Raw genomic sequence first — 23,238 nt, forward strand, 5'->3', positions numbered from 1 at the left:
CAATAAGGATACATATAGCAATGCCAATAGCAATGCAGATATCAACAATTCTATGGAGATGCTAATATCAATATGTTTAGCAACAACAAGGGTCATTTTTTTTGTGAATATTTTTGTCGCTTTAAATATCAGTATGAGGCCTGTATCTTGTAGTGCAACTTCAGCAATAAAGGACTGCAATAAAATGTTGGATACCTTTAGCAAACCAATAGTAAGATTATTGAATATAACAGCAAGTACACACATTTGTACTTCTAAATGTATCCAAGAAGCAAATGTTTTGTTGCAATTTCATCCTCAAGTACTAATTATAGCATGTAAATGAATCAAATCTGATTCATTTCCATATAGATGCTAACTCCCACTTCAGTAATACATGACCATAATGTCCAAATACAATAACCCAAGTGCTAGTATATACCATTGTTTATTTTTGCCCTTTTATAATATTTGAAATATCTCAAGTCTAAATTTCTCTCACTCAGCAATGAATCTAGTATAATCTCACTATCAAAGCACAAATGAACTCAAAATGCATCACCAATGTGAAAAGCCCCAAAAATTTTACATCTACCCCAATTGCATCAATACATCATTTTGAGTGTCAAATATAGGAAAATGTTGCATAAAATTTCATAAATTCGATAAAATCCTCAAATTTCGAGATCTAATTGTACACAAATTACAAAGAAATGGGCTCGACTGAGAAAAATGCACTTATACATGAAAAATCCCAACATTTTTAGGAAAAATACGCATAATGTCTACAATTTATGGGTCAAATTTCAGTGTTTTGCATGATTAGCATCAAATCCGAGAAAAACCCCAAATTTTGAGGCATAAATCTACATAGATCTAGCCTCTATGCTTACATACGTGCACCCTTGTTAATGAACAAGGGGTTTCCTTGTTGGAATGAGTTAGAAATTCTAAAAAATATCAAAAAAATGATGAACGACCCATCCATTGACCTCTGACCTAGCAATGGCACGTGTCAACTTTGCTACCCATTGCCTATTGCACATGTTCCTCAAATGTTCCACTTGCCTTTGTTGCTAATCAGCATGTCACAACTATTTCTTGACTTGCCTCTACTATAGTTCATGGGTTTGTTGACTCACAACATGCATGTTTCATCACCTCCGCTTGATGTTGATGGCTATTGCTGGCCTGGTCACGATTGCATGTGTTGAAAATCTTGTCACTTGGATGCAAACTATTATGCCTGCCTATTGCCTATGCCTATTGGTCATGACTATTGATTAGATTTACAATGACTACCTATTTTGGTCCTCTCTGATATTAGTTTGAAGAGTGCGAGAGTAAGCACTCAAGAAATGCGTGTGTCAATCGAGGTGTGTGTAGTTGTTCAGTGTAACGAGAGAGAGTGAAGAGTCAAGGGATGGGTGTGTACCAATGTGGTACACACAAAGAATAAAATAATATATTTAAACTTAGGGTATGGTACACTTACACCCGTAATGGTATGTTCACACATGTAAAGTAATATATACACGAGAGTAGCAAAGGGCCTTTACACCCAACAAATGTCACAAGATTAGCCATATGCTATGTCAATGATAAGAAGAATAAAGTGAATTCGGACCATATATAATTTTCTAATAAATTAAGATTAAAAATTGTTTGTAACCTATGCATTCATGTTGAAGATGGTGGAAGCTAACATAACACTATCAATATAGTTCCATATGAAATTCACCACAAACTAATCCATGATTTGATATCAAAATAGAAACCAATGTATTTTACTCGTGATGTAACCATCATTAAAGTAATGTGATTTCTAATTACATTAACACCATGGCATTCATATAAGAACTTCAATTTGGATAAAGTAAGAAAGATCTAGATGATGCACACATTTCACTCTACTCAAGAGAGCATGAAGAACCATTTTTTAATGAGAAATTCAAGCACATTAAAGGTCCATTGAGTAGAAGTCTCAATGAGATCATGAGGCATGTAAAGGAGAAAGACAAAAGAGTCACTATGGTTCATGAAAGTATATGTATCTCTCGTGTAAGTACATGGCATGAGCTCAAATAAAGGGATTTAGAAGCTATAATTAGATATATTCACAAAAAGTCACTTAAAAAAGAACACAACTTTTAGATGAAAAAAGATTCACTTCTCTAGAAGGTCCACAATCAAAAGTTTTAAATGCCCTTAATTGCATGTATATTGTTGATTAGGGTGCCTTCACACAAGTCCATGAGAGGCTACAAAATGGAAAATTTAAAACCTCCTCATATGATGATCATGTGCATATATTTAAGGATTCGTGATGCAAAACACACAAAAAAGTACGAGTGTGCATGTGTGTGTGAGTGTGATTTTGTATATACATACATACATACATAAATACAAACATACATATACATATACATATATGCATACACACACATGGGAAGGGTGAGAGAGAGAGAGAGAGAGAGAGAGAGAGAGAGAGAGAGAGAGAGAGAGAGAGAGCTTAATACATCTTGCTGCATGGTCTTAACTCTAAGTAGTAAAAAATAATAACATGTTTGATAGGTGCTCCACAATTTCAAAGTTACCTCTTGCACACTCTTTGTAGGTAAAATGTGCATGCACATTAAGGGCTTTAACTATCTACTACTCTCTTTAGAGAGGAGAGGGCTTTTGAGGGTAGTGCACTGGGGGGGGGGGGGGGGGAGGGGGAGGGTTTTTGTGTTTCATATGTAAACTTTACATTGCTTCTATTCAAAGCCTATATAGAAAAACTATAATCCCTCAACTTTTCATTAATAAAATATACCCTTTTTCTATTCAATTTTGAATACCTAGTTTAAATAATGCACATCTCTACATACAACATGTGTTGAAAATTGATTTGAAAATCCCTCATTTTATTAATTAAGCCCCTCCTTTCATGTGTACTCTCTCTCTCTCTCTCTCTCTCTCTCTCTATGTGTGTGTGTGTGTGTGTGTGTGTGTGTTCCCTCTCTCTTTTTTAATTAAATCAAACCTCTCACAAACGTCACTTTCTCCCATTTTTAATTAAATCAAACCTTTCACAAACGTCTCTTTCTCCCCCTTTTTAAATCTAAAGTTTCTTTGATCTCTCTCTCTCTCTCATAGTTAATTTAAACTTTCCCTATAAATTTTTTTATTTTTTTCTCTTCTTTTAATCAAATATTTCTTAAAATATATTTAAAATATATTTCTCTTTCAATTAAGTATTTTATAAAATATTTTGTAAATTTAAAATTTTTGTGACATAATTTTTCACATACTTTGAGAGAGGGGGGGAGAAAGAAGATGATGAAGTAGAGAGAGAGAGAGAGAGAGAGAGAGAGAGAAAGAGAGAGAGAGAGAGAGAGAGAGAATAAATGAAATGAAGAGAGAGAAAAGAAAAAAATAAGAGAGGGAGAGAAGAAAACAAAAAAGCTAAGGAAAGAGGAGGGAGAGAAGAAGAGAGAGAACAAATAAAAGGAGAGAGATAAGGAATGAATGAGAGAGAGAGAGAGAAGAAAAAAGAGAAGAGGGAGAGAGAAAGAGGAAAAAAAGAAAAAAGAGGAGGGGGAGGGAGAAGAGGAAAAATCAATCATACAAGCGGAGAGAAGAAAAAGGAGGACCGAGAAAATTTTAAAAACAAGGAGAGAGGGAGAGAAAAACGGTGTCGTGTTGCTGCGCATCCGAGTCGTATACACCTCCATTTCTTTTGTTGTGCATTTGTGTTAATTTCTGCGTGTGATTCATTGTTTGTGTGGTGCATTTTAATAATCCGCATCCAATATATATATTCCCTTAATGCATTGCACACTGATCATGTTCTGGAGTTACTATCTGAAGTTGAGAAGACTGACCTCAAACCACTCCAACCATGTTTTGACAGTGCCATGAATATGTATTTGCAATTGAAGTGCTATAAAGAAGTGGAGTCTTTGTTCGACAGGGCAAAGGCTGCGAATGTGCGGCCTGCACATGCTACTTTTAATATGCTTATAAAGGCTTACATAAACAGTGGACAGATGGAAAAGGCAGAACGTGTTTATCAAGAAATGAAGCAAACTGGTGGTATTGGTGCAAATTCACTCACATACAATCTGATGTTAGAGGCCTATGGTGTGGCCTGTCTTAAAGATAAGGTACAAGAAGTTCTAAAGGAAATGCTAGCAAGAGGATGCCTTGTGGATTCTAATGTCAAGGTCCACATACAATCCATGATTGGTGTAAATAAACTTGTGTCGGAATGAGGGAAAAAGCTAAGAAAAGAGAGGTATTTTTGAAATGCTATCAATGGCGGGCTGGCAGAAAAGCCAGGAGAAGGAAGGACGCTTTTGGAAACGAAAAGAGTGGAGGAGTTCGGCAACTTTGGGAAGGAGGGAGGGATTGTTGGCAAATTTGGAACGTCAGAGATTCGACTGGGAAGATCATTCCCCTTACAGAATCTGGAGCCCGGAAGTTCTGGACACAGGTGGAAAAGAGCAAGAGAAGCTCTTGATCTGGCCTATCTTATGTTCAATCTCCTCAAAAACGGGCCTCGATCATAAAAACTTAGACATCCTCATCGTCCTGTATGAGCATGGGGTCAATCCGGAGGCTCTGGCTGCTATGGTCAAGGAACTGCGCAGGGAAGGTGCGGTACTGAGTGCAAACCGGCCGTAGGGCATTGATTATACCCTCATATTGATCGGTGCATGGAGGAGCAACCATTGTGAACTTTGTTCCGATGCTATGCGTTTTGGAATATTGATCGTTGCCAGACAATTACAAATCAATATGTGTGCGCAGGCCTCTGCATTTTCCTTTTCAACATTGGTTTTTGTCGAGACTGCTGCAGGGCTTCTATGCACAGGAGGGATCAGCAACAGGAAAATAACTTCAGAATATTCAGAAGATGAAATCTGACTGGCTGTTCATGCTCTTAACGTCGTGATCGAAGACAAAAAGAAAGAGAAAAAAATGTTCGGAAAAGAACAACTGAATAAGGGAAACGGAGGAGGTTTTTTTTTCTCTATCCATCTGTTCATGGGAGCTTTTGAGGACATCGAAGGTGGAGAAGAAGCTCATGACTGTCATCGATTTACTGCCAGAGTGCGCTTGCCTTAGCCTCTTCACCGACACCCTCACTCTCTCTCTCAGTTTTCTCCTATCTTTCTCTCTGTCTCTATGTATTGCCTGTGTATTGCCCGTCATACCTGCACTTTCATGGCGACCATCTCCTGCGTGAAAGCCCGGCAGATCTATGACAGTCGTGGAAACCCCACTCTTGAGGTGGCATTTATTCATGATCTCCTGTTATTAAAAGACTCGCCATCTTCGTCTTGTAAGATCCTCACTTCGTATCTGGCTTCTCGAACAGGCGGATGTCCATCTCTCAGACGGATCGTATCATCGAGCTGCCGTTCCAAGTGGTGCCTCAACGGGTGTATATGAAGCACTTGAACTGAGAGATGGAGGAAAAGAATATCTTGGCAAAGGAGTTTCAAAAGCTGTCAGCAATGTAAACACAATCATTGGACCAGCCTTAATTGGAAAGGATCCCACTGACCAGGAAGGGATTGACAAATTCATGGTCCAAGTACTGGATGGGACTCAAAATCAGTAGGGCTGGTGCAAGCAGAAGCTCGGAGCGAATGCAATTTTAGCTGTATCACTGGCTGTTTGCAAGGCTGGAGCAGCTGTTAAAAAGATTCCACTTTACCAGCACATAGCAAATTTGGCAGGAAACAAGACTCTTGTTCTACCAGTTCCTGCCTTCAATGTCATCAATGGGGGGTCGCATGCAGGAAACAGGGATGCTTAGATTTTCTGCTTTGTGTGATCCTTAACTCTTTGAATGCTGCATGACATTGAGAAAGGTCTTTCCTTGGAAAGTAAATCTGAAAATGCAACCAACTTCCATGTTGCAAGTATCCCAAAGGCTCTGTTTAGGCTGAAATTTCAGTAACCCAGTTCCCATTCTCAGCAATCCTCTCGACAGAGTTTTCATCTTCAAGCATGGCATACTACAGTTGAACGACCACGTGCAAGGCTTTACTTGGTGCTGTACTTGTTCGAATCAAAATTTTGAGCTGTGGCTATGTTCTTGGCATCATTTCGCTCATGAGTTGATACCCTTTCAAGGAGCAGAAGCAACTTGCCAAAGTCCCTCTTCGTGTAGTCCTTCACAGAATCAGACTGACAATTGGTCAAAATATACAAGTGACACTGCTCTCTTTTTTTTAGCCATGAATCCAATCAACAAAAGATGGAAGTTGTAAAGACTTGCTGATATCTTTTCAGCAAATAATGATGGACTTGACCTCATTATAGAGATGTTCTTTTGGAGTTTCTGAAATTCTCTGCTGAACTAGCAACTGCCAAGTTACGAAATGAACATGCTGATGTGAAGAGTGTTTCCCTTCTTACCGCAACTGTCATCATACACCTGAATGTAAACAGTTTATCAGATACTTCGGATTATCCTGAACATGAATTTCTTGTAACTCATTTGACAAGCAATATAGTGAACTTTGGCATCAAAAATTTGAGTTCTTCTTGTTAGACTCTTCCATTGCTGTACCTTGAACCTCGTGTTCTGCAGCCCTTACACGAAATCTACGACAACGAGTAGAGAGAGAGAAGAAGAAAGAGGGGAGAGAAAGAAAAGAAGAGAGAGAGAGGGGGGAAAGGGGGAGAGAGAAAAATGAGGGAAGAGAGAGAAGGATAAAAAATATGATAGAGAGAGAAAGAGAGAGAAGAAGAAGAAGAAGAAAAGAGAAAAGAGAAGAGAGAGAAAAAGGGAAGAGAGAGAGGGAGAAAAAAATGAAAGAGGGGCAAAAGAGAAGAGAGAAAAGAGTGAGGGAGAAAAATTTTAAGAGAGAGAGAGAGGAAATAGAGAGAGAGAAAGTGCGGGTGAGAAGAGAAAAAAATGAAAAAAATTGGAGAGAGAGAGAGAGAGATTGGGGTCAAGTAAAAGAGAGAGAGAGAGTAGCAAAGAGAGAAGAAGAAAGTAGGAGAGAGAAAATAAAAAAAGAAAAAAATAAAAAAGAGGAGGGAGAGAAAGGGAAAAGAGGGGAGAGAAAGGCAAAGAAAAAAGAGAGAGATGGGGGAGGAAAAAGAGAAAAGAGAAAAAGGAGGGAAGAGAGAGCAAGAGAAAAAAGATAAAGGAGAGAGAGGAGGCAAAAGAGAAGTGAGAAGAAATGAAATAGAGAGATACAGATAGGAATAAAAGAGAGAGAGCGAGAAAAAAAGACTTAAGAAAGAGAGATAGAAAAATATAGAAAGGGAGAGGAAAGAGATGAAATTGAGAAAAAAATTAGAGAGAGAGAGGGGTGGGAAGAGGGAGAAAAAATGAAAATATAGAGAGAGAGAGAGAGAGAGAGAGAGAGAGAGAGAGAGAGAAGTTTGAATTGAACTTCTAACTTTGTGAGGTCCAATTAGTACCAACTTTATGTATACATGAAATTTTATAAGTTTAATACATAAAAGGGATTGTATGTATAGCTTGTATTTTATAGTATACATTTTATAAATTACAATCTTTATAAATTACTTTCAGTTTTACTTTGATGGAGAGAGAGAGAGAGAGAGAGCTCTTTTAGAACTTTCCAAATGAAAAGAAAAATAGTTATGTACCATTCCAGTCTCTTAAAAAAAGAGATAACAACTCTAGAATAATAGATACTAGGCACTCAAAGCCTAGACTCAGCACGGCAGTACGCGCGAGCTTTCTCTTGGTGCTTCGCGTCGAAATGTGAAGCACCAATGTTTTAATTTGTTCACACATTCTTCCACTTAGTAATGAATCAAATAGTCTTGCAATTTTTAAACTTCATTATAAAATCTAACAATTCAATACAATAACATTGATTATCTCAACCATAATAATTGGAAAAGATAACTAAAGCAAAAGTGATTTTTAAATATCACTAAAAGAATTCCAACTATAACAACAGCAGGTAAATGGAAAAGAAAGTATACAATGTTTTCAAAAAGATAGTTGTATTGTCAAAAATCAACTATTGCAAAGAAAGCTTTCTCTTCTTAGATGAATTATCAATAGTGGATCTAGCATGGGGAACATGTGTGGGTGAAGCTGTGATGCGCCTCGCCCCAGATTGTGCTGCAACATCTAAAAATGAAAAAAAAAAGATTTTAGAAATAACAATATTAAATTTATAAAGCAAAACATTTATGAAAATGGTGAGTAAGTATTACCTAGGGACGTGATATGATTGGCTCTAACATTAGTAGAGCAGTCGACGAAATTTGGATGAAACTGATGCAAAGTTACAAAACATGATAAATCTTGAAACTCCCATTTACTCTAGTCATTCAGTATGTGTCTAGTGTGGGACCGAGATATGAAGTACTCAACATCTGTTTGTCCAACATAGTAGCATTGGATCCATCCAAAATATAAAATTTTTACATATAAAGAAGGGTTTCCATTAGTAGATCCATCATTGGGTAATCTTTTGATTACCCTAGCCAAAGTTCTATGGATAATATCATCCGTAGTAATAGTTCACAATGCTTTTTGAAGTCTCATTTGATAAGGAAATGAACGATCATATTTGAACACTATTTGGGCCATCTATTAATAAAATTTAGAAAACATAAGAATTAGCAATATTGATCAAATTTTAAAAAAGAAAAAAAAATAACTTTACAATATTGAAATTAGAAGACCAATTTAGAAGAGAAAAAGAGTTTGTAATGAATATTGTATAAAAGAACTTTATACATGATAATTTCTCAAAACTTACTTTTTGTATAAATGTAAACAAAATTTCATAGAAAATAAGTCAAACATGGTTTTATTCAAGGAATATAATATTTCAAAAGAGCATAAGAGATTAAAATATTTCATTTTTTGTTAAAGAAAAAAAGTTAAACTTACTTTTCTTTGAAGATCTTAATACTTAAAAAGAATAGGAGACAATAAAATAGTTCATTTCCTGAAAATATCTGATTAAAAAAGAATAAATAAACTTTGATGATACTGCACCAAAAATATTATGCAAATTTAATATTAGAAAAAATTGTACACTTATGATAGAAAGTTCAAATAACTTTTTATAGTAGAAATAATTTAAACATTATGTTCTCATATAGTAAAACAAATATATGTTTAACTCTACATAAAATCATGAATATCTATCCATACATGAGAGCTATGATTAAAACATTAAAGTATTAAATCACAAAAAATAAGTCAAACTTTCTTTTCATCGACAAAGAACTTAATACTGAAAAAGAGCATAAGAAAGTACCACTACAAGATATAGGTCTCATACTGACGTTAAAAGCGACGAAAGTATAAATAAAAAAATTTTTCCCCTTCGTCGCAAAAAGCATCGTTATTGGCAACGCTATAAACAATCGGTATCAACATCATTATTGGCATCGGTATCAGCGTTGCAAATCAACGTTGTTGTTGCCATCGGTATCAGCGTCGCTGATACCGATGCCAATAATGATGTGAGGAGTAAAATTTGCAACGGTAATAGGGAAAAAAAAAAATTGTGGCAGGGCAGTAGCACTGTTTGCTTTATTTGAGCCATACAAAATAGTTTCTGTATCATGTACAATGCTCGTGAAAACAAAAACAAAGTATAATGAAATCATAACACTGATACATAAAATAAATATATGATTGCATAATGAAAGCGATTGGTACAATCATGACAAGATATCACTGATACATAGAAAATGTCTATACAAATCAAGCGACCAAAAAAGAAAGGTGTGTGAGCTCCAGGGATCCAAGGGCGAGCTACATATCCTCGCCATCTAAAATCTCATCCCGTTGTGAAGGAGCATCAAAGGGACTCTACAAAAAAAGAAACAACAACATATCAGTCCACCATACAATAATACATTCTAATTAAACATGGTACTACGGACAAGAAAGATGAGTGACTTACAGGGCCGCCGCGTCTATACAATCAGTCGATCAATGAAGTGAGACTGTGCCTCTCTGCATATTGAGTCTCAAGGCCGTTCGGATCGCAATTTGTAATGAAGTGCTGCAAAGAAAACAAAATACTAATTGTTAGAAACATGATTGTCAGTACAAAGGATATTGCAAAAAAATAAACAAGCAAAATAAAAGAAAAACTTACAAAGTCCTCCAAATATGTCCTGCGGCCACCACTCCCAAGATGATGGACCACTTCGGCCTCGAGTCTTACCCTCGCCGCCTCGCGCTGCTGACTCCAACGTCCTGGAGAATCTGTAGCCTCCTCCCTCAGTCGGCGCCAATCGTCTGCGTCTAACCACTCGTGCTTTACAGTCCCACTCTTAAGTGCCTTGCGTACGTCCGATCGTCTGTGTGACATATATGCACGCATGCAATTCATCCTCTAGCCCATAGAAAATCTATCTACCGAGGCTGGAACTGGAAACTCCTCATGCAAGGATGCTACTATGTATTCCTTGCTCCCCTCTGGTATGTTCTTCCAATGATCTAAGACTTTGTACCAAAAAACTTGTTGGCACAACTCTTTCATGCGAGCCATCACCCTCCTCCCCTCATCATTCATGATGATGGCGCCTGACCTATCATCCACTAGATATGCATATCCCCCTGGGTTATTCCTAAGATGGGTCCTCTTCCATCTGCGTCCATGCTCCTGGGCATACGCAGGAGACCCCTGTGCATCCGGTGTACTGACCGGGGTAATATCTCTCAGAGTGGCACCCATAGAGGTGCCACTTGCAAACGACTAAGCAAAAACCAGAGTAACTGGAGTAGACGTCCCCACATATGTGACAAATCCTAGAGGTGACGCAACTCCAGCCGAACAATGAGATAGATACACCGCATCCGTGCCTCCATAGTATCCACCTGAGCCTAAGCCATGCTCCCTGGAACCGCCACGAGAGCGAGGAGTCGCACTTGTATCCCATGCCGACTACGGGCTCACTACCTTCGTATCTTTGCAGAATCCCCTTGACCTTGAAGCACTTCCTCCCTTTGGCCCAAGTCTAGAGCATCGATCTCGTCTGCTCGAAGCTAAAGCATCCGGTCGCGCTGAAGTAGATCTAGTAGAGCGGCCTGATGAACACCAAGACAGCTCCTGGTCTACCATGTCTCTGAATCTTGCGATCTGGTCTAGAGACATGCGTGTGAAGATATCTTGCAACTCCTCATCGCTCATCCCTCGACTCATCCTGAAAATGTCACCTGTAGAGACAAAAAATGATGTTAGAATAATCAATTTAAATCATGCAAAGCACATTAGTATAAATCCTAAAAAAAGATCTCACTTAAAATGCATATCTTATGTACCCTTATAAGCGATTGGTCAACGAATTGAGTAAGTGGATGCTCCAAGTATGAAGTATCCTATGGTCCCATGTCAATCTCTTGATACAACTCCGCATACACTGGAAGGTTGATAGACATGTCACCACAAAAGGATGAGTCTACCTCGTTCTCAAAGAATTCTTGGACTCCTGTATTTCCATCATTGTTAGCCGATGCTGGCTCTAAGCTTTCGGTGGCCTCCACCCCTTGCAATATCGACCCCTCTATTTGCATATTGTCTTCATCTATGCTCGAAACATCACTTTGATTATATACTCTCGCACTTCGGGGAGTTGAAGGTATAACATACCACCATTGAGGTTGTCAGGGGTTTGGATAGAAGATTACCTGTTCACAAACACGTACAAGGAAGTTTAAACTATTGTGACATGTACCATGTCATAAGACAATTAACAAACAAATGAGTCTATACCCCTGTTCACAATGGGCCGGCAACACAAATGTGTCGTGCAAATCTGTCCATTTCGGAATCTATTTCCAGAAATCCAGATGAACCTTGTCGAACTGTTGCTCCAACTCCTCCAAGTACCACTTTGAACCACTGCACATCGAATAGCATCATGGAGAAGCTACGGTAATCCACCGTAACACTACTTTGCAAGTTCCCAAAATATTTCATCTAATCTATAACTGTGTTTGGATCCAGTGCTTGTCGCCGGCTCTCTTGCTCGAATCTTGCCATGATACCACAGCTCATTGTGGAGTGCATTTTGCCAATACACTCCATGAGAAAATGCCATCCGCATGACCACGTTGCACTATATATTTTGTACATTGAAACACTCAAATTAGATGTCGCATATAAAATATAGATATGAAAAATCCTAAACACCTCATCACCTTTGGACTACATCCCCTCGAGAATTCCCACTCCTCCATTGAAACATATATCCCTTTGCAAGATACTACGGTCAAAGCTCCATGCAACCATTGCATTGACATGAACGGTGGCATCTCCTCCATGCCCTTGGGATATCGAATTGATCAATGACGCGTACTACGTTGGAATTCAGATCGTTCTTCCTCTCGATCTTACCTAGCGATCTGGTACTTGGCGAGCCACGTCTCCATAGAGGCATGGTGCAATATACAAAAATGATTCACCTTCTCCTCCATTGTAGTATCCATTCTTTTTTCTACCCCATTTCCAACCACCACATCTCCAGTCAGCCTATCATCATCCTTGAGCAACCATAGCGTTTTGTTGTTTGGATCCATCGTTGGTAGCTATTGTGAAATATGCACTAGCGCCTTAGACACCAACCAACCTTCAGCCATGCTACCTTCTAGCCGAGCTCATTGTCGTACAAAGCCTTTCAGGGTTTTCATGTAGCACTCCAAGAAGAACATCCATCGCCGTATGGACAGGTCCAGCAATCTCCATTTCATCTACAAGATGCACAAGAAGGTGGATTTGTATCGTGAGCATGCTGGTGGGCAAGTATTTCTCAAAGAGACAAACCATCTCCACTGCTCCTTGCCTCGCGGATTAAATAGATGACGTATTAATCTCCTTCTGTGAGATCCATTACACCAAATTCAAAAACCTGTAAATGGTTTTTGGAGTAAGACATCCTGCGATCGTGATCGGTAGTACAAACTACCACAAATGAGAAAGCATTATGAATAATGGCCACACTCCAAGTAGCAAAATGCGCATGCCAATTACAATCCATTCGTAGTACAAACCTGATATATCTTGTGCCAGTCATGGGATTTTAGCCCTAATAATTGGTCATCTTTAGAAAATGCAAACCTAAGAGAATGCATCATACCCATCGAAGTGCGGATAGACTTGACTACTTGCTTCACAATGCGCTCTTCTTTAGTGGACAAAACCCAAGGAGCGCAAGATAGTTGCACGTGACCATTAGCACTAGACTGCGGCCAAAGCGCCTCCATCATACCTACCTCCTCCAAATCCATTCGTGCCCCTATAGTGTCTCTCTTTCCTGTGATGTGGTCCCATAGCAAGCTGCCCACATTCTTGAAAATATGCATGGGATCCAACAAGTGGTTGACCTCTAAGTGGGTCCAATATGGTAACTCATAGAAAACTGAGAACCACCGCATTCCGTTTGGATGTGACTCTGCGTGGACCATTTTCAGCTTGTACCAGCTTGTGGCATTCATAGGTGTTGAAGGTCATCTAAGAAAACCTTCCCTGAGTTCATGATCCTTTGGCAAGAAAGCGGTATGTCCTTGATAGAGCATCTTCTTCATGGTTCATGACCTTCGGGAGTCTAACTGTGGCCCACACAATGGACATGCATGATAACCTGAGGTAACCAGACCTATTCCAACACCACAACCTAGTGAATACAAGCTTGAATGAGATAAAATATAGATATTACTAACGAGAACGGAGGCCTATTCACCTGAGCACTCTCCAAATCCTGGAAATTCATGCATCATCCACATGAGAATGGCTCGAATATTGGTAGACTGCCGACCATCGTGCTTGCTCATATCTTGCACAGTGACCCCCTCCTCGCACAAAATCATAAGCTCGTCGACTAATGGACGAAGATACATGTCCATATTTTTGACTTTGTAGCGGCCAGGGACGAGTAAGCTAAGGATGAGATGTCCTTTCTTTGTAGAAAGCCATGAAGGGATATTGTAGTTGACAAGGACTATAGGCCACACACTGTAAGAAGTTGAGCGTAGACCGACTGGGTTTATGCCATCCATTGCAAGACCGAGCCGAAGATTCCTTGGTTCTCCGGCAAAGCCTAGGAAGGTAGAGTCAATGTGGATCCATGTGCGTGAATCCGCTTATATTCATTGAAATCCATCCGTGGACCTATTCTGCGCATTCCACGTTGTCAAGCTCGCCATGCCGGACGTACGAAACATGTGATTTATGCGGGGGATAAGCAGAAAGTGTCTGAGAACTTTTTGAGCGATGGTTTGCACTTGCAAGTCTTGTCGATACTTGTGAGCACCACACTTTGGATATGTCTCCATAGTCTCGTATTCTCCTTGAAACAGTATGCAATCATTGATACATGCATGGATGTTGTTGTAGTCCATGCCAAGCTTTCGTAAAACATGTCATGCATCATTACGAGACTCAGGCATGGTATTTGCAAGTGGTAATATTGTTGAGATATCGAGCTCCACTCGTGATACGCCAGGGTGACCGTTGTGTATTTATGTCACCGACTTGTCAGTTGCAGACGCGGTTGGTACACCGCCCATGAATAATAGCTACATGATAGCTATCCTTATCTACTCTAGTTTGTGGCTCAGTTAGTATGCCACCTTAGTTAGTTGAGTTTGGTTTTGAGACCCATACATAGGGTTCTTCTATTTCTTTGTACTAGAGTTCTTTTGGCTTACACAACTAAGAAGAGGAAAACTGTTTTCAGCCTCCACCCTTGTGTGTCTTCCCCCATTGTGCAAGTAAGAAAGCTTCAAGCGAGACTCCTTCCTTCTCTCCCACAATCTTGACATGGTATCAGAGCCTTGTTCGTGGTAAGGAGCTCAAGAAAGCAAGCCAAGCTCGCGGTGGTCTGGTAAGAGGAGCAGTGTTGCTTTCATTTTCTGTTTTGGGAGCAGATCTCTGCAGGTAGCACATCCGGAAATTGCAGGAGTGCATTGTCTCAGGTTGAGACGCCCTTCGCGGTGAAGCAAGAAGGCAGTATATATTTTTTTTATTTGAGGCCATTTCGGGGCCTGTTTTGGAGGCGGAAGTTTTCTGCACGCACTCAGGAAAAGACCCTATTTTATGCTGTGCGACCACTGTTCTACAGGTCGGTGAAAAGTTACTGTAGAAATTGCATCGTATGCTTGTGCGCAGAGACATTGGGAGTTTCAGAATCATCATTGGTTCCTGTTTATGCAAAATCGTCACTAGGAAGTGACTGTGTGGTCAAATACCACTTTCGTCAGTTTTGCAGATTTGCCCTTGTGAGGGTGAAGCTAAGTTTTTGCAGTGACAGAATTTTTCGCAGTGTTCTGTGATGGCGTCTGATTCTCTTTCACAGATTGTCACTGAAAAGCTTGACAAGAACAACTTCCAAGCATGGAAGTTTAGAATGACGAATTTCCTTATGGGAAAAGGATATTGGGAATTTGTTGCAGGAAATGAAGAAGAACTAGTTCTTCGTGATGTTCCCAATCAACAGCAAATGCAGGCATTTAAAGCATGGCATGAGAGAGCCAGGAAAGTTATGTATTGGCTGTCTATCAGCATTTCAGACTCTATGATTGTGCATATTCAGGATGCAAGTACGCCAAAGGAGGCATGGGATACTCTGTCAAAGATGTATAGCACAAATACGCAAGCCAGGAAAATGCAGCTTAAGCAAGAGTTGCACAATGTGCAAAGAGAAAATATGAGCATCAATGACTACCACATGAAGGTGAAGAAGATTGCAGATGCACTTGCTTCCATTGGGTCGCCAGTGGAAGATGATGATTTAGTTTCTGTGACCTTGAATGGTCTAGGAAAGGATTATGTGCAGTTTCGGACATCCATTTCAGTTCGTGAAAGATTTCCTGATTTTGAGGAGTTGATTGCTCTTCTAATTTCTGAGGAGCAGAGAAATGGTGGTGCATCTTCTTCAGGAGGAACTTCAAAAGAAGCTGTCTTCTACTCAAATGCTGGAAGAGGTAGAGGCAGAGGTAGAGGAGGCCGATTTGGAGGCCGTGGTAGAAATCAGAATATGCAGCAAACTCAAGAAAACCAGTCCTATGGAGGAGGACGTGGTAACTCTAGAGGCAGGGGGAGCCAAAGAGGTCGTGGTGGATGGCAGAAAGGCCAAAATGCAAACAGTAATGTTGAATGCTACTACTGTGGTAAAATGGGTCATATGGCTAAAGACTGCTATAAAAAGCAGAATGACATCATGAATGGAAAACTGCAACAAGGGAATTATGCATCTTCTAGTAGACAGGGTGATGACAGAAATGAGCATTTGTTCATGGTGCAGCACATGAACAATTCTGTGACAAGTGCAGAAGAAAGCAATGATGTATGGTATGTTGACTCAGGTGCATCAAACCACATGACAGGTCATGCAGAATGGATGGAGGATGCAAGGAAAATGGAAAAACCAGGATTTGTGGAGACTGGTGATGATACTGCACATCCTATTGTGCAGATTGGAAAAATTCCCTTGTCTATGTAGGATGGGAAAAAGAAATACCTGTCCGATGTATTTCATGTCCCGAATATCACCAAGAATCTGGTTTCTGTTGGTCAAATGGTTGAACAGGGCTTGCAGGTCAGATTTAATCCTCATGGATGCTTTGTTGAGGATATGAAAAATAAAGGTCACTTGATAGCAAAAGGAAAGAAGAAGGGCAGAATGTTTACGTTGGATGCAGACATGTCTGAATTGAGTGCAGCAATGTTTGCACATGGGACCGGTGTAGTTGCAGATATTGATATCTGGCATAAACGCATTGGTCATGTTAATGTACAGCGACTTAAATCAATGCAGGCCCAAAATATTGTTGCAGGATTGCCCAAATTTAAGGTTGCAGAAATGCATAAGGTATGTGAAGCCTGTCAGTTTGGAAAACAGGCAAGGAAACCATTTCCTAGACATGTTCAAGAGAGTGAGAAGCCATTGGAATTAATCCACTCTGATGTGTGGACTACTAAAGCTGCATCTCTTGGAGGCTGTCATTATTTTGTCAGTTTTATTGATGACTATAGCAGAAAAGTTTGGGTGTATTTTATGAAAAAGAAAAGTGAAGTTTTTGGGCATTTCAAAACTCTTAAAGCGCTGGTTGAAAAAGAAACAGGCCTGTAGATAAAATGCCTAAGGTCAGATGGAGGGGGAGAGTACCTCTCAAATGAGTTTGCAAGGTTCCTGCAGGAGCATGGCATAAAGCAGCAATATTCATGCAGTCATACCCCACAACAAAATGGAATTGCAGAAAGAAAAAACAGGCATATTGGAGAGGTATCTCGTGCCATGCTCAATGAAAAAGACTTGCCTGATTTTTATTGGGCTGAAGCAGTTGCTACAGCAGTCTACATAATGAACAGGACTCCCACTGCAGCAATACATGGAATGACTCCAGAGGAGAGGTATACTGGTAGGAAACCAGATATTTCTCATTTGAAAATTTTTGGTTGCATTGCCTATGTACATGTGCCAGATGAGTTGAGATCCAAGTTGGATCCAAAAGCTGAGAAGTGCATCTTTATTGGTTATTCTCTGCAGCAAAAAGGGTATAGATGCTATAACCCTTCTACTCGTAAGTTTACAGTGAGCAGAGATGTTGTTTTTGATGAGATGAGTAGCTGGTATAAACCAGTAAATGTGATTGATGATGTAGATGCACAAAATGGTAATGCTGCACAAAATTCACAGCAGCAGTCACAAAATATTAGTGGACCTGGAGCATCCTCTAGTAGTGGTTCACATTCTTCGCCATGGACAGGCAGATTGAGATCAGGAGAATCTTCTCAAAGTAATGCAGATAGTGGTATGCAGGTATCACGAAAAGGAAAAGAGAAGGTTGATCAGCCCATGTTTGATGTGAATGCAGGTCACTCTTATGTGGATGGTGAATCCAGTGGCTCAGAACAGAGCATTGATGATGAGTTGGGTATTCCTTCTATTGTTACACCTGGAGTAAGGAAGACCAGGGATGTTTTGAGAGCACCTGGGAGTGAACCTACTTTGCACAGGTCTACGAGAGCTAGGTATCCTGTGGATAGGCTGAAATATGATGGATTTACAGCCATTCACTATGCATATATGGTTAAAGTGATACAGGAACCAGAACCCACATCTTTTGAGCAAGCCATGGGAAAAGAAAAATGGGAGAAAGCCATGGATGAAGAAATGGATGCCTTGGAAGAAAATGCTACATGGGAGTTAGTACCTTTGCCTAAAGGTAAGAATGCAATTGGCTGTAAGTGGGTTTATAAGGTGAAGCACAATGCAGATGGTTCTGTGAACAGATACAAGGCAAGATTAGTAGTCAAGGGGTATGCACAAACATATGGCATTGACTATGAAGAAACATTCAGTCCAGTTGCAAGGATGGCAACTGTAAGAGCAGTCATTGCTATGGCTGCATCAAAGGGATGGTCTTTACATCAGATGGATGTAAAGAATGCCTTCTTGCATGGTGATTTGCAAGAAGAGGTCTATATGGAGCAGCCACCAGGTTATGTGCATGTTGTCCATCCTGAGTTTGTTTGCAGGTTGAAGAAAGCCTTGTATGGCTTGAAGCAAGCACCTAGAGCATGGTCTGACAAGATAGGACAGTATCTTGTCACTATTGGCTTTCAGATTTCCAAGGCAGATTTCTCACTTTATGTGAGAAAAACAGAGAAAGGTATTATGCTACTTGTCATTTACGTTGATGATTTGATTATGACAGGTGACAGTGTTGAAGATATCCTTCATGTGAAAATGCTATTGAAGCAGAAGTTTGAGATGAAGGATTTGGGAGAGCTGCGTTATTTCTTAGGCATTGAGGTGATTAGATCACCAAGTGGGATACAGCTCTTGCAGAGGCAGTATGGATTGGACATGCTGTCCAAATATGGGATGACAGGCTGTAAGCCTATTTCAGTTCCTTTGGAGCAAAATGTGAAGCTGAGCACAGATGCAGGTGAGCTTCTAGAAGACCCTACTATGTACAGACGCATAGTAGGAAGTTTGATTTATATGACTATTACCAGGCCAGATTTGAGCTATGCTGTTGGATTGGTAAGTCAGTTTATGCAGGCTCCAAGGAAACCACATTTGGATGCGGCTAGACGCATACTCAGGTATGTGAAGTCCACATTGCAGTATGGACTATTTTATGAGACTGGGGTTCAGATACAGTTGCATGGATACACTGATGCTGATTGGGCTGGTAGTATTTCTGATAGACGATCTACCAGTGGATACGTATTCTCTTTTGGGAGTGCTGCAGTCACTTGGAGCAGCAAGAAACAGCCTACAGTTGCCTTGTCGAGCACAGAGGCTGAGTACAGGGGTGCAGCAATGGCTGCATGTGAGGTAGCTTGGTTGCATAAGCTACTTTATGATATGCATCAGTCTACAGATGGGCCAGTTGTCATTTATTGTGACAACATGAGTAGTATACACTTGGCAAATAACCCAGTCTATCATGCTAGAACAAAGCACATTGAGGTGCATTATCACTATGTGCGAGAGAGGGTTTTACTAGGTCTTATTGATCTAGTTTATGTCAGCACAGAGGATTAGGTAGCTGACATATTCACGAAGGCATTGGGCGCAGAGAAGTTGCGCAAGTTCAGAGACCTGCTTGGTGTGCAGGAATTGGGATTGAGCTCGAGGGGGAGTGTTGAGATATCGAGCTCCACTCGTGATACGCCAGGGTGACCGTTGTGTATTTATGTCACCGACTTGTCAGTTGCAGACGCGGTTGGTACACCGCCCATGAATAATAGCTACATGATAGCTACCCTTATCTACTCTAGTTTGTGGCTCAGTTAGTATGCCACCTTAGTTAGTTGAGTTTGGTTTTGAGACCCATACATAGGGTTCTTCTATTTCTTTGTACTAGAGTTCTTTTGGCTTACACAACTAAGAAGAGGAAAACTGTTTTCAGCCTCCACCCTTGTGTGTCTTCCCCCATTGTGCAAGCAAGAAAGCTTCAAGCGAGACTCCTTCCTTCTCTCCCACAATCTTGACAAATATACGATATTTCAATAACTTGAAAAAAATCATAAACACCTTGAAAAAGTACAAATGTTTTTAATACGACTATGACTACGACCATGACCACAATCACGACCACGACTATGACGACCACGACTACGACTGTGACCACGACCATGACTACGACCACGACCACGACCACGACCACGATGACCACGACTATGTGTAGGTTGCACTCACTAAGAATAGGATTGGCGATTCACCTCATCTTCTCTCCATCATCAATAGAATTCTCCTTTACCATTTACAACTCACCCATCTTCTCTCCACACTATTGGACACTACAATCTCTATGACGGCATGAGATTGGGATCTCCACAGATACCAAAGCATGATCTCTAACTTGATGGTTATATATATACTACTACTACTCGTGGAATAAACCTTAAAATAGTTATTATACTCAAATATATGCTTGTTAGAGAATAAATTTGTTCCTAAGACTATTCTAAGCAAGAAAGAGGGTTAATGATAAAAGAGTGTCCTTCTTTGCAAGTGATTTTATATTATATTTATTAATTAAAATTGATAGTTGAAGATGAGTTTCCTAAGAGATCTTGTGGTGATGCTGTTTTAGTTTTGTGAAGCATATGAATGATGCTGTTTTAGTTTTTTGTATTTGTCTTTTTAAGAAGAGATTGATTTTTATGGAATATCCAAAGTTATTTTTAAATTTACATTATGAAAAATGAATGTTTTTCATACTGATAGGCTGATTGCCTTCGTTGTATACTTGTGTGGTGGAGGCTATGACAAGCCCCATGTATGAGAGGTCTCTTTGTAGGAAGAACATTATGCTAATAGGCACAAGTATGCTAGGGCTCTCTAACCATATATCCCTTAGGTTTGTTGAGGATCAGCCTATCCCCTATGAGCCTAGGATGAGCTTATTGTAAGGTCCTATTTACTTTTCTCTCTTTCTCTCCCTCTCTCATTTCCTCTCCCTCCCTCACCCTCACCCTCTCTTTTTCTCTTTCCCTACTAGGTTTAATGATTTTTCTCTCTTTTTCTCTCTCCTCTCCCTCTCTCATTTTTTCTCTCTCCTCTCTCTCTCTCTCTCATTTCCTTTTCTCTCTTTCTCTCCCTCTCTCATTTCCTCTCCCCCTCTCACCCTCACCCTCTCTTTCTCTATTAGGTTTAATGATTTTTTTCTCTTTTTCTCTCTCCTCTCCCTCTCTCAATTTTTTTCTCTCTCCTCTCCCTCTCTCATTTCCTTTTCTCTCTTTCTCTCCCTCTCTCATTTCCTCTCCCTCCCTCACCATGACCCTCTCTTTCTCTCTTTCCCTATTAGGTTTAATGATTTTTCTCTCTTTTTCTCTCTCTTGTCTCTCTCTTTCATGTCTTTTTCTCTCTCCTCTCCCTCTCTCATTTCATTTTATCTCTTCCTCTCCCTCTCTCATTTCATTTTATCTCTTCCTCTCCCTCTCTCATTTCCTCTCTGTCCCTCACCCTCACCCACAACCTCTCTTTCTCTCTTTTCCTATTATATTTAACATCTTTTCTCTCCTCTCATTCTCTCATTTTTTCTCTCTCCTCTCCCTCCCTCACCCTGGCCCTCTCTTTCTCTCTTTCCCTATTAGGTTTAAAGATTTTTCTCTCTTTTTCTCTCTCCTCTCTCTCATTTCTTTTTCTCTCTCCTCTCCTCTCCCTCTCTCATTTCCTTTTCTCTCTTCCTCTTCGTCTCTCATTTCCTCTCCCTCCCTCACCCTCACCCTCACCCACACCCTCTCTTTCTCTCTTTTCCTATTGTGTTTAACATCTTTTCTGTCTTTTTCTCTCTCCTCTCATTCTCTCATTTTCTCTCTCCTCTCCCTCGCTCATTTCCTTTTGCTCTCTTTCTCTCCTTCTCTCATTTCTTCTCCCTCCCTCTCCCTCTCTCATTTCCCTATTATGTTTTCATCTCCCCCTCTCTTCCTCTCCCTCTCCCTCTCTCATTTTCCTAATATGTTTAATGTCTCCCTCTCTCTCTCTCATTTCCTCTCCCTCCCCCTCTCTGTCTCTCTCCCTCCCTCTCCCTCTCCCTCCCTCTTCCTTTCCCATTTCCTCCCCCTCTCCCTCTCCCTCTCCCTCTCCCTCTCCCTCTCCCTCTTCCATTTCCTCCCTCCCCCTCCCCCTCTCTCTCATTTTCCTATTATGTTTAATGTCTCCCTCCCTCTCCCTCTCCCTCTCCCTCTCTCATTTCCTCTCCCTCCCCCTCTCTTTCTCTCTCCCTCCCTCTTCCTTTCCCATTTCCTCCCCCTCTCCCTCTCTTTCTCTCTCTCTCCCTCCCCCTCCCTCTCTCATTTCCTCCCCCTCTCTCTCCCATTTCCTCCCTCTCCCTCTCCCTCTCTTTCTCTCTCATTTTCTCTCCCTCTCTCAATATACACAAATTATATTAAAAAAAGTAAAAGAGAGAGGGAATGCACTCTCCCTCCCTCTCCCTCTCTCATCTCCTCCCCCTCCCTCTCCCTCTCCCTCTCCCTCTCTTTCTCTCTCATTTCCTCTCCCTCTCTCAATATACACAAATTCAACCCTAAACAAGTAAAAGAGAGAGAGAATGGACACACCATAAAGATTCGAAGGAGGGTTTGGTGGCTCCTCTTCGTGAAGGCGACTCTTCCTCTCCTCTCGAATGACAACGGCAGTGAGAAGCCCTCTTCCTCTCCCTCTCTCACCCTCTATGCAAAACGATCGCTCTCTCTCTCTCGCTCTCCCTCTCAAAAACTTTCACAAATACGCAAAATGAAATGCACTCGTGTTTTGGCCTGCTTTTTTTTCTCTGTGGGGTGTTTCTATTTGTGTCGCTATTAGCATCGCATTTGCGACGCAAATAGCGATGCCGCTATTTAACGTCGCTATTCAACATCGCTATGGCCTAGTTTTCTTGTAGTGTACAACACTACATTTTAAAGATATGTGAACAAAGAAGAAAAATAGGCTTTGATTGTGTTGAAATAAAAATATTTTACAAATATAATATGAGAGAATAAAGATTACACTTTTGAAAAAATAGAGGTTATAATACTTTCTATAAAACTTCTTTATATACAATATTGATGGTACCATTTACCATGTCCTCTTTCTCATCAATCAAGACTTTCAATCTGTCCAGAGACTTTACTCTTGAGAAAGAAACATAGAGTTGACCATGAGTAAAGACTCGGGTTTTTAGATATATCCCCAAACACGATAACGTTTGGCCTTGAGATTTATTGATTGTCATTGCAAACACCAAACGGACTAGGAATTGCAAGCGTTTCATTAAGAAGGAAAGTTCCAATG

At 40.3% G+C, this 23,238-nt stretch overlaps 1 protein-coding gene across 1 annotated transcript; it reads left to right on the forward strand.

Moving 5' to 3' along the window:
- Positions 1 to 5,166: 5,166 nt before the first annotated feature.
- Positions 5,167 to 5,781, forward strand: LOC148019075 (enolase-like). Its single transcript, XM_087701458.1, has 2 exons — positions 5,167 to 5,259; positions 5,348 to 5,781. Exons 1-2 carry the CDS (start codon positions 5,194 to 5,196, stop codon positions 5,591 to 5,593), a joined length of 312 nt encoding a protein of 103 aa, XP_087557584.1. The 5' UTR covers positions 5,167 to 5,193; the 3' UTR covers positions 5,594 to 5,781.
- The last annotated feature ends 17,457 nt before the right edge of the window (positions 5,782 to 23,238 follow it).

Source organism: Lygodium microphyllum, chromosome 20, assembly GCF_053477565.2.
Source record: "Lygodium microphyllum isolate KBCC chromosome 20, Lygodium_microphyllum_v1.1.10, whole genome shotgun sequence".
NCBI lineage: Eukaryota > Viridiplantae > Streptophyta > Polypodiopsida > Schizaeales > Lygodiaceae > Lygodium > Lygodium microphyllum.